Raw genomic sequence first — 18,292 nt, forward strand, 5'->3', positions numbered from 1 at the left:
AGGGTGGCCTGCCCCCTTAAGGGATAGAGGCCTGGGGCCAGAGGCCCATAGTTATGAAGTAGGCACACCTGGGCAGGGATCAGTGGGTGTTTAAGAGACTACCAGAGGAAGCTGGGGCCAAGAGCGCACAAGAGCTGCTGTGAGCAGGAATCTCCTGCAGGACACCCTGGACCAGGGAGCAGGGTTTGGACTTGGAAGCCAGAGCCAGAGGGCTGAAGAAGGCTGAGAGCCAGGGAGAACAGACTCCATGGGTGTAAGAAGGAGAAGACTCCAGCCAGGTAGGGCCTGGGAGTGGCCTGCCAAAGCAGGAGAGGCTCCTGGTTCAGGTTGCCAACTCTCTAGGATTGTCCTGGAGTCTCCAGGAATTAAAGATGAATCTTTAATTAAAGATTATATCATGTGATGAAACCTCCAGGAATACATCCAACCAAAATCAGCAACCCTACCCCTGGTAGGAAGGCCTGGAAGTCAGAAGAGAAACTTTATTTGTGCCTCTAGCCTACCTCGTGCATAATAAAAAGCCCTACCTTTACAAGCCAATGAGCTGCAATAGCCAGGGGGAGGAGAGTCTCTCTCTCTCTCTCTCTCTCTCGTACGCTTGTGGGCGCACACGTATACTCAGCCCCACCCCCCTGACGATGACCACACATGCCCAGTCCCGTCCCCCTCCCCCGTCTCTGAGGCTGCTCCAGGCACGCTGGAATTGATGTGCTGCCTGGGCTATCGGGGAAGAGGCATGTGTCCCCCCCGGCAGATTTTTTTTGCATTTTTCTGCGTGGGGGGATGGGGCACAGAAAAATGCAGGCCATATGAATTCTGCGCCCCCGCATCAGTGCAGAATCCCCCCCCGGAGTAAACTTTGGAGTGTGTGGACTTTTGTTGGACTTTAACTTGGGATTTGGAGTTTTATTCTGAGATTATTTTATGTTAATAAACCCAGTCCCAAGGAGGATTGGCTTTGCCACAAAAAGCCTGTGTGGAGTATATTTAAGGAGCCCTTTGAAGAGGGGGAAACTGAGGCAGGGGCCTACACCACAACCTGAGGCCACAAATGGGTGTTTGGGAGGTGGCATACCCTGTTACAATGCTGTCAACCAATTGCAAACGTTATGTAAATATAAGAATAGAGCTTGAACTACATAAGGTCTCATCTATAGTCACCATGTTAATCAGATAAATCACACACATTTGGCCTGGGAATTAAAAGTCATGATCTTCTGCTTGGAAGCCTCTACTGATTACACAACAGGAGAATTTGCATTAACCACCATTATACACAGTAGAAAGACTTGTCCTCTCTGCAGACCAGACACCAGATGGTAATAGTCACAAATTGTTAACTTGAGAGCCAAGGTGGGTGAGGTAATAAGGAACTCCCAGCATCACAGCTAAATACAAGTGGACCATATTGTTCAGCATAAGTAGTTAGCACATATTGTAAGGAACCATTTACGATAGAATAGCCCCGTAACGCCTCTGTAGTCATAAAACAAGAAGAGGGGGTTAGTTGTTATAAGGCATAAATCCAGTGTCTCTGTTCAGTCCATTTTGCTATGACATAGAGTTCCTTTCCCAGACTTGAAGTGCTCTGTTTGGCTCGAAAGCTTGTCTTTCCCACCAACAGAAGTTGGTCCAGTAAAAGATATTACCTCACCCACCTTGTCTCTCTATATCATGGGACCAACATAGCTACAGCTACACTGCATATAAATAGTTGAGTAATTCTGAGTCCATACACTAGAGGGTAGTGTTGCACTAATGTGACAGGATGCTGAATGCAATGTGCATGCATTCCACTTTTTAATATTGCGTTATGCGTCACCCCTGCTGTATTCTTGAACTTCTGTGAAAATGCAGAGACGAAGCAGCTTCTGTACAATTGCCCTTGTATAAATAAGAAGAAAATTTGCTCCATCAGCTCATCTGAAAACATCTTTTCTCTTTTGCTTGCTTCTCTAAGTTTCTGCCACCCTTAGAGGCATTGTAGCAGAAGGCTGTCCCCACACAGTGAGCCAAGCCTGTTGCTCGAGAGTGTCGAGTGGTGCTTACGGTGTTGTAAGTTAGAGCCTGACTGTAAGAGGGCATTTCTCTTCACTACAAGCTAGTGATGTGATCCCCTGCTCGCAAACCCGTACTCACAGTAGCTTGTGAGGGCTAGCAGAAGTATAGAGAGTAGCGTTGCCATGGTAGCGTGGCTAAGCTGTGCTGAGTACATACCCACTGTTTTCAGAAGTGTTTGTCCTTGGCACAGCTGGGTCACCACTCCTGCCACTGCCCAGGCCTTTGCAGCTGCACTAGCTCTCCTCGAGCATCATCTCACACACGCCACTTTTGATACAATGCATTTGTCATGTCTATCATATATTGCATGAAGCCTTATATGATATATTCCTGTAAAGCATTTTGTACAAAGCTGTATTCTAAACTTGGGACACATCCCAGAATGGCACTCAGTTTTATGCCATCCATTCGGGAGCAAACCCTATGCATGGAAACGGTAAACTGTTTATTTCTACTTGAGAGTAGAGCAGGATTTCATGTGAAGATGGAATGTAGGATACCCCAACCCTGCTTTTTCCCCTTTCAGCACAGTATGGAACCCAAGGGGAAGTCTTATTGAGAAAATGCTCCCTTCTGAATTTCGTGGGGTTCCTTTACAAATGCATATCCATGCAGTTTGCATTAGGAAATCTGCAGCCTCTGCCCAGATGTGATCCTTTCGGTGATATGATGTTCTTGTACTAAATGGACTTTATAATATTTGCAGAAATTCCTGGAACTGGCTAAACAAGTAGGCGAGTTTATAACATGGAAGCAAGTGGAATGCCCATTTGAACAAGACCATAACATCATCCACTACTTGCATACAGCTCCCATCTTTACTGAGGATGGTAAGAAATCCCTAAATATTTTTTAACCATTCAAAATAATATAAATGTGACTGTCTCTCCATCACCACTGATAAAACCCTTATCTGTGCTCTGGTGATCTCTCACTTTGACCACTACAAGCTGCTCCTCTCTAGGCTTCCTGCCTCTTAACTTGCTCATCACCACTCTATCCAGCGTGCTACTGCAAAAATTACCTTCTGGTCCATTAATTCATTGTTGTGCCACTTTTCCACCATATCTCCACCGGGCATCTTGTGGGTAAGTCACTGCGATGGTATTGTGTCTCTAACCAAGGAATGAGGCTGTGCAACCACTTCAGGGACGATCATGAATGTCAGTCACCCTCTGGCCAAAAGCAGTTCTGGGACTGAGGTCAGAGCTACCTTTCCCTACCAAACAACAATTTCAGCTCTCCAATCAGTTGTCCAGAGCCCCAGGTTGTGCGAGTCCAACTCACGTCCCTCACTCCAGTGAGGAAACACTTTTATTTTATTTTTTTTAAGTATTTTAAGACAAATCTTCCACAGTAATTACTTTAAAATATGATCCGATTCCTGTTCCAAAATTAGTCCCTGTCCCATCTCTCTTCCCCATCTCCTCTCTTACCCCCTCCAATTTGGGGTCTAGCATGTCACACTGCTTCATTTCATACGGGATTATTCCTGTTAGATCATGGCAGACATATCAAGTGACAGCAGCTACATTCCCATAAACTAGGCTGCAGTTGGGGTTATTTTTCCTTTTGATTCTATAGGCATTTTTCTACAGCCATCCAAGTTAATCACACCAGACAGTTGTTACTTCATAGGCCACATCAGAAGTCAAAATACAGCTAGGAAAATTAAGCTCCAATCCCATGAGGAATGACTGCCAAAAAGGAATGATTAAAGCAATATGTATGGAAAGGAGAGGGAATGGGGGCTTCAGGTGGTGCTTAGGGTACTATGTGTAGGGAAGTGGGGGTTGTAGATATCTCAAAAGGGCTGTTTTCAGGCTGCATGGTGACCTCAACTCCCTAATTGCTTGCAGACCCTCTCCCGCACATAAAGAGTCATATTCATGCTGGCTTCATGAGATGCCCACAGTAGAAGCCAGGCTACAGCTGGCCTCCCCTACTGCCCAAGGTAAAGTGCAGTGCAGAAAGACCCGCCATGAGTAAAAGAGAGACAGAGCTGACCGGTCAAATAAAACAAATAAGCGTGCCACAATACAGAGTAACAGTGGGCTAACTCTTGAATATTAAAACGTTACTGAATTATATCACAGAATAAAATACAAAGGTGACTGTGGCACTACAGAATAAAGCATAACTAAATGGTGTAATGCGAAAGTGTCCATGAATACAAATTATGACCTACTTATAAAAGTCCATAAAGCAAGCTAGATGGTAATGCACTAACAGCTCACGCAGCTGGAATCTTGAATGCGTACCCTTATTTTTACACTATAAAATGCATCCTGTAGTTCAGGGTTCTTCAAAAAAGATCTATTAACTTAGATCAGTTTATACGATTATATGTGTCATGAGGGTGTCATTTCTGCATGGCGTTTTCTCACTCTGGATACTGGACTTTCATTCTTACCTAGTGTGCTATTTGTTTAACATGCCTTGTCTCTTAAGGAATTTGAAGAGGTTGCAGATGAAAATGGGGGGTGAGGGAGGATTAAATTCAATGTTAAAATATGTGAACTTAATGTAGAAGACTGGGGATTTGTCTCTTCAGCTGTCAATCCTTGATTTTTTTACTTTTTGATAACACATTGCGGGCAGGTTTTCAAAGGCACAAAAGGGATTTTGGCACCCCAGGCTTTCGGTGAGAGTTAGGCACTTAACCGCCCTTGGATTTTTAAAAACATTCTGTTTATTGTGTGGGACAGTAGTGACAACAGATGAGGAAGATAATATGTACCAGCAAAACTCACAGGGAATGACTGTAATTTGGGGAAGCAAAAGGATTTGGGGTTCCTGATGATATTTGACTAACTTTTTTTTATTAGGTTTGTATCTGGCTTCCTATGAAAGTGAAAGTCCGGAGAACCAAATTGAAAAAGAGAGATGGAAATCCTTGAGGTAAGAGTTCAAGTTATAAAACCATACTTACAATACATGCACTACATTGATAGTCAAGAATTAAACTTGACTGAAGTTTGAAAATTTCTTAATAGAACTGGCATCAAATATGTGTCTTGTTGATTGTGCTGAAGGTGTTCTCAGCTTAAGGCTCTAGTCTGCAAAGGTGTAACTAGACTGATAAAATAATAGTCCTAATATAAATTATACATTGTAAATAAAAAAATGCCCAGTTCTTATTTACACTGCTCTGACGGTGTAAAGGTGCCTGGGAGTGGATGTAAAACACTGCCAGAGTGTCATGTGTATCCACTTTTAGGCTCCTTTATACTGCCGGACCAATGTAAACAGGCTTTAGTGTAAATGAGAATAAAGCCTCACAAATAATACTGAAAGAGCCCAAACCAAAAAGCACTGATTATGCATGCTTCTTTGTTTCATCTTCATCATTGTAATGTTTCAAATTTGCAGGTCTACTATTTTAGGAAAGACTTGAAGACTCAGATTATTGCAGTACGACAAGAAAAAAAATCAGCAAAAATATTTTGCACTACTGATTCCAAAGATGCCTATTTGGGATTTAGTTTTTCTTCTTCTTCCTTTTTATTTTTGGACTGCTTAATGTGATGAACTGGCTTCATCCATTGAAATTAACAGAATTGACTTACCGTATGCACAATTATGCTTTTCTAATTACTCAAGAGAGGAAGGACAACAGATTATTTGTGGCCATACCAAAACTATGTCAGTATCACTGTAACCTTGTCTCAGATGGAAACAAAACAAGAGCAAGGAGAGTCATGGTGCTGCAGCAGAGAATGGTCTTCACTGGAAAACTAAAGACACAGTGTGCACATTTCAGAAGCAGGTGCTTCAAACAGCAGCTCGCTAAATCCGTTGAGTATTGTAAAATCAAATTCTGTCAAATGCAGCAGCAATCTGGTTAATTGCTAAGGAAGGAAAGAAGGATTTTATTTTACATCAGCAGCCTCCTGCCTTGTTGAACAATGCACTGACTTCAGCAGAGATAAGCTGCCCGTGGATAAAAACTCGTGTAAACCACATCAGCATGAAAAGTCATGCAAACCCCATGAATTTTTACATAGAATGATTTGAACTGTGAACATTGGTTATTTCTTCTTTCTCCAATTGTTCTTGCCTTTCTTACTGTGAATTTTGGCAGACTTCTCTGGGGCGTGAGCTGAAGATGAGACAAAATACAGATGTTCTGCTTTCACTGAAAGCTGTGGGAAGCAAATGGCTCCGAGTCCTACTTACTGGTGTTTTAAAGTATGTAATCTATTCCCTAATTCTGTTGGTGCTGAGAGAGGTGTTTTTAAGGCGCCTTACGGTATTGACAAGTGATAGAAGGTGATTGTGTGAGCAAACTCATTGGGTTTGTTTTGTCTCCTCACTTCAGCTTTGGTTCCAGTGCAACACGATATTGGGACACGGGGAGTAGGGCGGGGGAGGAAGAACAGCCTAGATTTGTGGACTCAACAGTGCATTTGAGAGATGAAGAGTTTTCACTCTATGTACCAATGCACTAGAGCAGTGGTTCTCAAACTAGGGCCGCCGCTTGTTCAGGGAAAGTCCCTGGCGGGCCGCGCCGGTTTGTTTACCTGCCGCATCCGCAGGTTCAGCCGATCGCAGCTCCCACTGGCCGCGGTTCGCCGCTCCAGGCCAATGGGGGCTGCAGGAAGGGCAGCCAGCACGTCCCTTGGCCCGCGCCACTTCCCGCAGCCCTCATTGGCCTGGAGCGGCGAACCGTGGTCAGTGGGAGCAACGATCGGCCGAACCTGCAGATGCGGCAGGTAAACAAACCAGCCCAGCCCACCAGGGGCTTTCCCTGAACAAGCGGCGGCCCTAGTTTGAGAACCACTGCACTAGAGTAAAGACATAGCAACACCCCATTTTTATTCTGACTTTTTATGTGCTGAACCGTGCTCCCCACTTTCCTTTCATGGAGATGATGTGCTGTTTGGAGTGGGGACCACATCTACCTCTGTGTTTGCAGAAATCAGGGTGCTACTGTAATATAAACATTAAATGACTAAAAATGAATTGAGCTTATGCTGGGTGCAAAACAGAACTCTAAAACTAGTTTGCTTTGCTCTAGAAGACTTTACCTATTTCACTCCCCTGAGCAGACCCCTGGTACTGTTTGTGAGCATAAGGACATAAAGATATGCAGGGGTCAGGTTTGAAAAAAGAACCATACAAAAGCATAGCAGAAATAAAAAATGCCACATGATACTGACCTCCTCCTTTAATTACAGGCTCAGCGTTGGCATTTTAGCCGTCCCAGTCTTCTTTTTCTGACCAACAGAAAGAGCTTGGTTCTACATTGAAGTCAATGGTAACTTTCCCTCAGTAAAGAGTGAAGGATCATGTGCATAACTTATCAGAATTGCTGCTGGGTTTAAAGAAAAAACCAAACCAAGGCTCATTAGAAAGTTGGCTGTGTCTGTGTCTGGCATTAGCCAGAAAGTTATAGCCATTGCTTCGCACTGCAGTCCTCGCCATAGTAACCTGTACCTGAGTGTGTTGCTGCAAGGTGCTCCCTCATTGGGCTACATCTAGTATAGGGTGCAACTTCCTGTTTCAATTGTTATCCATAGGGTATATGCTGCACTTATTCCTATAATGCTACACTGGCTTCTGGGGTGCAATTCAGGGTGTTGATTTTGATCTATCAGAGGCCTGTAGGGTATTGGTCATGGCCACCTGAGAGACCACCGCTCTCCCTATGCTCTGTCATGAGGTTTGACGTTGGCTGGGCTGCTTTTCTAATAGTTCCTGGATCTGAATACGTATGGGCTAGGGGCAGGGCATTTTCAGTGGAGGGACCATGGTTCTCCCTTTCCTTTTTGTCTGTCAGAGATTGAGTTTGCTGTAGCATTCCTCTGTTTACTCAAGCTTTTGCCCAAAGCGGCTAACTGCAGGGAGGATGCAGAATCATTTCAGCCTGGGAACCAGTGTTGTTTTGATGCTGTTAATAGTTTTTTTTGTATGCGAGTGTAAAAATAGTCAGAGACATGTATTTTACAAACCAAAATTTAGAAATGACAGCTACTGAAATGGAACCATTTCCAAAAATGATGACATTAGAAACCTGTTAAATTCCAACCAAACCCAGGGCAGTGTTCATAGACACATTAATAACAATTCCAAGGCTTATGTGTACTCTCTGAATGGTCATTTTCCTTACTGTATATATCTTTATAACAGGCATATTATGACTTCATTGTGCTAATGGTCTCCTTTTATTGTCTGGCACTGCAGCATTGTTGGATCTGCTTTTTAAAGTGGAAATTATTATTCGTTCTTTAACAGTCAGAAGGAGGCTAGGATAGCTGAAACAATGAGGAGGGTTTTTTTGTGGATACAGACTAACACAGCTACCCCTCTGATACTAGGATAGCTGAGATTCTAGCCCTCCAAAGATATGAACTAAAAACATTATTTTTCTAATAATAATAATTAATAATACTTTTCACTGCTACGACACATTCTAAGAACTCAAAGAACTTTCCAAAATCTATTGAATTCAGCTGCAGGAGATCCTTGTGGGGATCAATAGTTTGGTCAAAACTTGCAAGCCTGGTGATTAAAGTTAGGCGCCTAAGGGCCAGATCTACAAAGGTACTTAGGCACCTAAAGATGCAGTTGGATGGCTAGTGGTATTTTCAAAAGAACTGAGCTGCCTAAATCCCATTTAAATTAATTGGAGTTAGGTCCCTAGGTGCTTTTGAAAATCCCGTTAGGTACCTAATTGTATCTTTAGGCATCTAAATACCTTCAAAAATCTGGCCCCTAAATCCATATGCAGGTGCCCATTTAAGTGGTCTGTTTTGCAGAGATGCTGAGCGTCCAGAGCTCCCATTGACTTCAGTGAACATTGAGGACAAGCCATGCTTCACATGAGGCACAGAGCACTTTGTAAAAGTTGGCCCTCAAGGTTGGAGGCTGAGAGAGGCTGCCTGCTTCCTGCATGGTCACTTCAGTGGGAGATGAAGGTAATAAGGGTAATAATTGGAGATATACCAATCTCCTAGAACTGGAAGGGACCTTAAAAGGTCATTGAGTCCAGCCCCCCCTGCCTTCACTAGCAGGACCAATTTTTGCCCCAGATCCCTAAGTGGCCTCCTCAAGGATTGAACTCACAACCTGGGTTTAGCAGGCCAATGCTCAAACCACTGAGCTATCCCTCCCCCAGGCACTCAACAGCCTGTAAGCTTTAAAAATCCTGCCCTGCCCTCATTGACATGAATGGCAAAACTCCCACAGGATTCAGCAGGAGCAGGGGAAGGCCCTCAATTTGTCAATTACATCTGTGATTTATGCATGGCTCAACCAAGGAATAAATTCCCATAATAGATGAGAGCATTATGGCCTTGCTTCATTCACCGGCTTAACAAGTAAGGGGACAATAGCAAGAGAAGGTTCCGTTAACAGTTTGGGGGTGGAGGTCTCCCTAAAGTTTTCTAATAATTTTATATCCGCAATAAAATAATAAAAAAGAAACAATCGTTTCCCATTACTGACATGTGAAGAACTCTTCAGAACTACAAGAAAATGAGCTAGTAGCAGCAGGCACTGAAGTGTTATAAAGCATAGAGATTTCTAGACTAATTCACTGATAGTCACTCTCATGGCTTTCTAATTCCATTATTTTCAATGGACTTGTGGTTGGGAAAACTCCTTATGCAGATTCTACACTGAAGAATAAAGCCAGACTAGATCTGTACTTCAGTAGCGTTACTTGTAGTGTAGAAAACGCCCAACCTAGTAAAATGTGAAAATATTAAACATTAGTATAACTTCTCTGCTGTGACTGCAGTAGTCCTAAAAAAGTAAACAAATAACAATAGTTCATCTGGGTCTCTCTAGCAGGGCTGCCCAGAGGGGGGTGGGGAAGTGGGGCAATTTGCCCTGGGCCCCACAGGGGCCCCCACAAGAGTTTTTCAGGGCCGCTGGAGCGAGGTCCTTCACTCGCTCCAGGAGCCCCGGAAACCTCTCGCAGGGCCCGGGCCTCCGGAGCATCTTCCACAGCAATTCGGTGGCAGAGGGTCCTTCCGCTCTGGGACCCGCCGCCAAAGTGCCGGGTCTTCGGCGGCAATTCGGCGGCGGGGGCCCTCCACCGCCGAAGACCCCAGGCCTCCTGAATCCTCTGGGTGGCCCTGCTCTCTAGGATAATTATAGTGGTAGCAGAAGTCATATTTTTACTTCCTAAGGTCTCAGGCCTGCAACTTTGCGGCCTTACGTAGAGCCCAGGAAAAACAAAGGGGCCTACTGAGAGGCTTCTGCTTGTGTCAAAGTCAGTGTGATAAGAATGCTGAGCACCTTGCAAAAGACGCTTAGCACGTCACAAAATCATGCCCTAAATTCCAAACCAGCTTCAATCATGTTACCTAGCTAAAAATGGACAGTTGGTTCAGGGCAGCACTAAAGATGCACTTCAAATTCAGAAGCAATTTAAAATGCAGAAATTTTGTTTATCAAGTTGAAAATATCTGCTGATAAGATAATCACACACTTAAAATCAGTCCAATCCCTTACGGATGCCGTGGTACCTTTATCGTGTTTTTATTGTAAATATATTGTATTCTTTTTTAAAACATGCGCACTGTTTTGCTCATGACTGTAAACCATTTGGAATGGAGCTCAGCTTATTGAATATCAAGGTTACTTGTCAGCAGTGATTGTGATATTGTTGCTGTTCATATCACTGTAAAAGGAGTACAAAGTTAATGCAATCTAGCCTTAGAATTACTTTGTTTGAAATTCATGTAGGGTCAGATCCAAAGCACAGTGACGTGCCAATGGAAAAATTCCTATTCATATCAACAGACTTTGGATCAGACCTACAATTACTTGACATTTTGCTGTTGAAAATCATTGCTAGAGAAGAAATTATAGTGGTGAATGTCGTAGTTATTGGCCCTTATCTTGGGCCCAGATGCTGCCCTCGGATACACAGGTGTACTTACCAGAGGTCAAAATTTGGCCTTCGCATGAACGTTCATTGACTTCATTGGAGTTACAGCAGCTTAGACTAGGGCTGAAATTGGCTTGAGTTCATTTATACATCTGAGATCAGAATTTGGCCTTTGTGCTTTAAAAACTTTTTTCTCTATTCAAACTGGCAGAAGCTATCAATACTGTCTAAGGAGTATCTTTAATTGGGAGACAAAAACCCTTTGATTTTGAATCTGATTGTTTTCTCATGACCGGTTTAGGAAATAAGAAGGAAAAAGGTAAAAGACAATTGGTCAGTGCTCATCAGTTTAAAACTGGACCAAAAGCTCTTCCTGTCTTTGTGCTTTTTATAGTTTTTTTTTAATTCTGTCTTTGGTTGTGGACATGCAGCTTCCATTGGCATCAGATGATGCCTCCCACATGCATCCAAAGGCAGAATTTGGTCCTAAGCGTTTTGGGGTTTGAAAGCAAAATGCTTCAGAGATCTGTTTCCTAAAATAAAGAGGCAATTAAAGCCCAACACTCATGAGCAACCGCGACACTACAATCACTCTGCACACTGATCTTTCTAACTTGGAGTCTAGTCATCCCCTCCTCCTTCTATGAGCACTGGGGCCCCAGATCATGGGTCTGGGAAGAAGGGTGAGGAAAGACTGCATGCATGCTCCCCTGCAGTAGTACCAGTTCAAGCCCCTCCATGTGTGTACGGGGACTGGGCTTCCCAGGTCAGGTAGGGATGGGCTGGAAGTAACCCAGTGTGCAGGAGCAGCCCCTCTCTTTGTCAATAACCTTCTTTAACCATGTGAGGATTCTCTGCTGAGTGGCATTCCCTGCTCCCTCAGTGGTAAGGGCAATGGCTGGCAAGGAAGCATGGAATCATGACCAGGGATCCTAGAAATCCGTTTGCCCCAGAAAAACACAGAATCTGCATTTTTATTGAGAATCATTAGTTTTTACATTTTGTGGAAAATATAAACTATTAATGACATTTTACTGAAAATACCACTGTCACTTATTCAATGTGCGCAGCCTCCCCCACATTTTGCTTGATTTTTGAATGCACCTTAAATTTACATAGAGTAAAATCCCATTGATCTGAGCCTTCATTATCCAGCTCTCTGTGTTAGTTGAACCACCAGCCACCCAGGGCTGACAGCAGCAGGGCTCAGGTGGTTAGCCCTGGGCAGCTGGTGGTTCGGTTAACACAGAAAGCCAGATAATGGAGGCTTGGCTAAAGGTGGGGTCTACTATATTTCATTAAAACATTGTGTTCAACTGATACGTATATATTGTCGCTAGGGAAACTAAAGTGCAGTGTTTCATTTTAATGGGAATACGGATTTTTATGTTGTTTTTTATTGGAGAATTTGGGGGGCGGTTATCACGAAAAACCAGGATCCTGGGTCATGACCAGGAAGCAGTGCAGACCCAATAGGTCTCCATGTAGCTGAATCTGGTTTCTCTAGGTTTCCTGAGATCCATTTGGTTCTTGGGACATATCTCAGTTTAGGGGATGACCTTCCTGGCAGTTTTGTATGGAGGCAGATCAAATTTCCTCACCCAACAGAATAATTCTGAGGAAACTGTGAACTAGGAAGTTGTAGAGGGGATTTTAATCTATGGAGGAGAATTTTGTGCTTGTCTAAGAGACAGATTTTTAGTCCAAGTTTCTGTGATTTCTTCTAAACAGCTACTTTAAAAATCGAGAAATGCCTTGATGGTGTCGTGTTGCCAACTTTCATACTTCATTGTGTTGCTGCAGAATGGAAATGTCAACCCTAGCTAATGGGTTATATAAATCTGAGCATACACAGCTCCCATTAATGTCAGTGGCAGCTAGGCACATGCAGAGAGACGAGTGTGCAGCAGAATGTGAAAGCTGTACCAAGCCTTTTGTGTCAGACTTCAGTATTTTGTGATGAAATGATATCACCTTAAGTGATATTCCAATATTTCTAGTTCTTTCCCCTACTGGTGTTAACATCATTGTACAGAGCCAATCCACGAGCTGAGCAAAAGGAGCAGTAATCAAGTTATCCTTTTTATGGCGACGTTCTCGCAGGCTGATATTCAATTGTGCATTTATTTATTTCACTGTTGTGTGAAAAACAAAGCACTCATCCAGCTACTAATTTTTTTTTAAATGTATCTTCCTCCAGCATCTTCATGTGCATTTCAAAATGTCAGAGATGAACTGAATACACTTAAGAGTGTGAGTCTGCACTGCAGTGCACCTTGTTTTGTTGTTTACACTTGTGCAACAGGGATGTCAGAGGCTACCAGATCAGATGGGGAATGATCTGCATGCACTGTGTGCAGAGGCGAAAATGACTATCCAAGGTGTGAGGCATCAGAGAGACAGGCTGTAGGTACTGAAAAGGGGTGATAAATTATTTGTTCCTCCTCTGTTGTTTTTTTTTAGTTAATTTAATTCAATAACTACTATTTAAGAATAGCTACAGCAAAGAAGGTGGATTTTGCAGTAGAAGTGAGTCTGCCAAGTGGCTCTCACTCTGGTTCTTAGCAGTTACTTTCTTGTAAGTTTCCAACAGACAGTGGGTGAAATTCTCCCTGGCATCCTCGGCACGAGGGCTAGAATGGGATTCAAATGGTGCGTAAGCCTTGGGCTGGTCCTCTGCACCAGGATGGATTTCATCCAACATGAAGATACACCAAAAGCCATCATACAACTAGTTTATGGAGCCATTGGAACCGGGCAAACTAGAGAGCACAGGGCATTAGGCCTTGGAATCTATGAATCTGTTTCACCTTTTTCTAGGCAGCTGAAGTAGGACAAATGTAACCGAACTTTCAAGTCTCTCACCTCCCCAGGAGCAGAGAGAATTGGTATTCAGGTATGAGACAAATACTTGAGTGTTACTCACTGCGCAAACGGCCCTTTAACAACGATCCTCAGCGACTTTACTGACTAGTATCTCGGGAGTTTTAGCCTCCAATAAAACACAGCTGTTTTGGGAAGGGGACCTTTTAGATTCAGTGTGAAGCAATAGTAGGGTGGCCATATTTCCCAAAGGGAAAACGGGACCCTGCGTGGGGCTAGCCCGAGCCCACCCTGAACCTTCCCTCTACACAGAGCCGGCCGAGCTGCTCGCCCGAACACTGACTGCCTCCCTGCACGGGGCTGGGGTCACTGCTTATCCGAGCCCTGCCTGCCCCTGCCTCTCCTTCCCCCTCTCCCCACCAGGCTGGGGTTAGCGTTACCACTCACCCGAGCCCTGCCTGCCCCACCCCCAAGACTGAGGCTGGCGTCACTGCTCACTCAAGCCCTGCCAGCTCCTCGCCGGAGCTCTGCCTTCCCCCCACACAGAGCTGTTTGCTCTTGCCAACGTGATCAGTTGGCAAGAGCAAACAGGACAAATGCTCACTTTTGTCAAAAAATGTCAGGACGGCTGGAACCCAGAACTTAAAAAAGGGACTGTCCCGGCCAAAAGGGGATGTACGGTCACCCTAAGCAATAGGCCAGACCAATTAAAAACTGCTGGGACTTTTCTTGTTGTCTGGCTGCTCCTCTCGATCATGAAATCCGTTTGAGTCAGTCTTACTCCCATCTGTGCTCCCCTTCTGCCATTGTGGACAGACTCAGATTGTTGCCCTGCAAATTGAAGAAATCTGGGTGAGCCTGGAAAAGCTGCTAATTTCCTCCTGGATGCCTTTGCCTCTGTTGAGGAGGGCTTATGACTAACAAGCAGCTCTTCCAAACTTCAATAGGCATTTCGTATCCTCCTGTGGCATATGCAGGCTCTGTAATCATACCGAGTGCCCTCGGCCCAAAAGACCAGGGGTAGGACTCCCTTCAGAGCATCGCCTGCTATATCAAGCAGGAAACCTTCCTACGTCTGTGAAGCTCCCAGGCCTTGCTGAAGGAGGGAAGACTCTGGATTCACAAGCTCAAACATCCTGTAAGTCAAATATTTGAACTAGCCAACCTCCCTTCAAGGTACCGTGGGCTGCCATCTAAACCCAGTTCACTACAGAAAGCACTAGAGCACTGGTAACAGCTGTAACCCTATCAGCTAGCTGTATCTGACCAATACTATGTCAATCCTATAATGAGCACCTTTTAATGTTCCTGTCTTCCTGGAATGACTAACCGTATAATGGCTCGCTGGAGTTTGACGCACCCATGGATAAGTCTGAGTTTGGGAGTGTAGCCTGAGTAGCTGAGGAATACGCGCTCCTATGTGTTTTCATAGCAGACCAAGCCTGGTTAAAGTTTACAGTATGCTTTTCTCTCAGATTCCTACGGCCTGTATCTGGCAATAGGATGTATTGGATCTTGTACTGGGATGACTTGTTACAATTCAGTGTTTCTTTGCTTATCCCATTAACTCTTCACGTTCAGTGAAAGGGACAAGCTCAGTGCTATTAAATTAAAGGAAGCTTTTAAAGATATGATTCTTACACATGTGCGTAACTTCCCCTAGGAGGTAGTCTGTAAAAAAGAGTGAAACTGCTGGTGTAACAATTATGGAAATTAAATCAGTGTCCAAGGTTCAGAACACTGGGATGTATGCCATGAATCTTTAAAAGTATGAGCATTCAATTTGCATAGGACAGAAATCTGATTTAAGAGTTGTTGCACTTTTAGCAAGTTTTATGAAATGTGAAAGCATCTGCTACTGGTGGCTCCTAAATGGACTCAAAAGCATTACTCTACATTCCAAATGTCCACCAAATTTTACCAGTGCTGTTTTTACCCCTCTGCTATACAACTCCCCACGCAAATGTGCTTAGAAAACTGGGCACTATGTTGTGATAGATATTTTTATAAAGCAAGAACCAGACTGGGCATTGAAAGAAATATGGTATTAAAGATGCAAGTGTCTCCTGAGCACGGGTACTGAGTAGCTGTGTTTTTTCCTGCAATTTGTTTCTTTGTTTTTGTTGTTGTTGTTGTTGTTTTAAACTGAAGTTCCTTCATATTCAGGTCAAATAGGTATCCCAGTAACACCTTTTGTTAAATAGGAGTTCTCAGTTAATATTGACCCTATATTAACTGCACAGGCAGGCAACAGGAAGGTTACTTGAAAATAGCTATTATGATTTTGTGACTGTACATAGACCTTACATAATGTTCATGGTAATGTGCATACTATACCCTGCATAAACACTGCAAAAATAGCATGGTCATCAGTACGCTTTATAGCTGTTTGTGGAAAATGTCTTAACCTGCATTCATGATTATAGTATCCACCCCCACTCCAATGCCTTTTTATACAGCTGTGGTGAGATTGTTATGGACCCATTTTGTCAGTCATGTTCAAGCTAATTTACTTATGTATAGAATTTATATATTACAAACCTAATTTATACTGTGTTTTAACAGTTTGCCTGAACTGTCTCTGGTTTCTAAATTTTGTAATGTGAGTGTCAAATAAAAAAAATCAATGAAATGTTGTTGGTCCAGCTGTTCAGTTTTTAATGCATGTGCAATTTTATTCTTGGAGGAGACTTAGATAACTGGATCATCAGAACAGACAGCAAATTCTTTCTGCCTCTAAAGTTCCTCTAAAAAAAGACAGACAAACCTGATTGCACCAGGCAGTTTTCAAATAAACAGGTAAATTGAGAAATGCCTCATAATTTCTGCAGTTTTTCTGGGGTTTCCACTTCACTGTTTTATTTTTTCCTGTGTAGGTATGAGATTGCACTGCACTGTACATCACAATAAAAGCGAAACACTGATTGTCTTGATTACTAGTTATCAGAGCTTAAGAAAATGTTGCTACAAACATGAATCCCAGACCCACAACATCTTCTGACTCACAGGTGCTATGAAGGTTGAAGATTTTACAGTCATTTCATATACAATTCACTCATATGACCATGTTTCATTATATTATGATTGTTATCTGCATTGCAGTAGTACCAATTGAAATGCTTACTATGTGGTAAGCATTTATAGTAAGATTCAACCCTGAAGAAGCAAAGTGACATGCGCAATCGCACAGGAGGTGAGTGGCATAGAAGTCCTGTCGCCTGTCCCATCCTGTGTCCTGTCCACTGAATCACACTGCCTCTCTAATTGTACTACTTTTACTTAACATGCAGGCTGATCCGGCATTGCTTTTACTCATGTGAGTAGTCCTTACCCATTGGAGTCATAGCAGACTCCAAATCTTGCAAATCCCTATTCACACAAGTGACCCTTGCTTGTGTAAACAGTGCCATTTTTTTTTCTATTGAGTAGTTCTGACTCGTGAAAAATCCCACTGTCTCCAGCTAGATTACTCTAGTGAGTAAGGCTCTGGGACATAGTAGCAAAAGAACTAGTGAGTGCAGAGCGGGATGAGAGAACAAACAACACAAGACCTGTGTAGTCATGTTGCTACTGGAAGATAGTGCACTGATGAGCTGTATAAGAACCTATATAGACTAGAAAAGGGGTGGCAGTCCCACTATCCCCTCCCATCCAACCTGTCCCTTTTGGGGATGCTGAATAACACTGCCACCATCTCTCTCCCCCTTCCACAGTCTGTCCCATAGTATTACAGCTGGAAATTCTGTAAACAATTTTTACCCCTTCAGAAATGTGATCAGTATAATTCATGAGACCATTACCCTCAATGATATGCTTCTGAGCCCTTTGCTGAACTGTTCTATGTTATCTCTTTATCACTGCTATTATCTCCCTGAACTTACACATGCCATGATCACCTAGGACATTCCCCCCTCGCAGTAGGGGGTCGGGATGTTGGCTCTCTCTACACATCTTAGAAATGCGCCCTGTGTTTTTCCAAAACCATCCACCCCAGCCCTCTTCTTAAATGTGACATGTGTTGCTGTCATTACCATGTCCTAGAGCATCCAGACAAAGCTCACTTCCAGTACTGACCCACCCAGTGGATCTACAACCCTATTGCCAGCAGCACATAAACCAAACTACAGTACACACGTTGGAAATCTGTTACAAAGACAACTAATGCAAAACATAACTACTAACCAACCTCTAGCATTGACCAGAGAGCAGAAATATGAAATCAACAAGTCCTTAACTGAGAGAGGCCAGGTGGCCTGAGCACAGTATAGGAAGCCAGGAACTGACTCTGTCCTGTGGCTTTGGACAAGGCACTTAACCTCAGCTTTCATTTTCCCAGCTGTAAAATGGGAGATTAAATAATATTTAGCTCTATCACACAACTGCCCGAGAATGGATCAGTTAATGTTATGAAGCACTGGGGGGAGGGATAGCTCAGTAGTTTTAGCATTGGCCTGCTAAACCCAGGGTTGTGAGTTCAACCCTTGAGGGGGCCATTCAGGGATCACTACTGCATTGAGCAAGGGGTTGGACTAGATGATCTCTTGAGGTCCCTGACAGTCTATGATG

The 18,292-nt window shown here is 43.5% G+C and overlaps 1 protein-coding gene across 8 annotated transcripts in view; it reads left to right on the forward strand.

Annotated features, from left to right (window-relative positions):
- Positions 1-6,215, forward strand: part of RASGEF1C (RasGEF domain family member 1C) — a 112,713-nt gene extending 106,498 nt beyond the window's left edge. For all 8 annotated transcript variants that reach the window (XM_039486179.1, XM_039486187.1, XM_039486180.1 and 5 more), the window contains 3 exons: positions 2,768-2,891; positions 4,890-4,962; positions 5,434-6,215. In XM_039486179.1, the coding sequence (XP_039342113.1) occupies positions 2,768-2,891; positions 4,890-4,962; positions 5,434-5,458 (222 nt within the window). In that variant the 3' untranslated portion in view covers positions 5,459-6,215. The remainder of the gene's footprint in view (positions 1-2,767; positions 2,892-4,889; positions 4,963-5,433) is intronic.
- The last annotated feature ends 12,077 nt before the right edge of the window (positions 6,216-18,292 follow it).

The sequence above is a fragment of the Mauremys reevesii genome, linkage group 8 (genome assembly GCF_016161935.1).
Source record: "Mauremys reevesii isolate NIE-2019 linkage group 8, ASM1616193v1, whole genome shotgun sequence".
In the NCBI taxonomy this organism is placed as follows: Eukaryota; Metazoa; Chordata; order Testudines; family Geoemydidae; genus Mauremys; species Mauremys reevesii.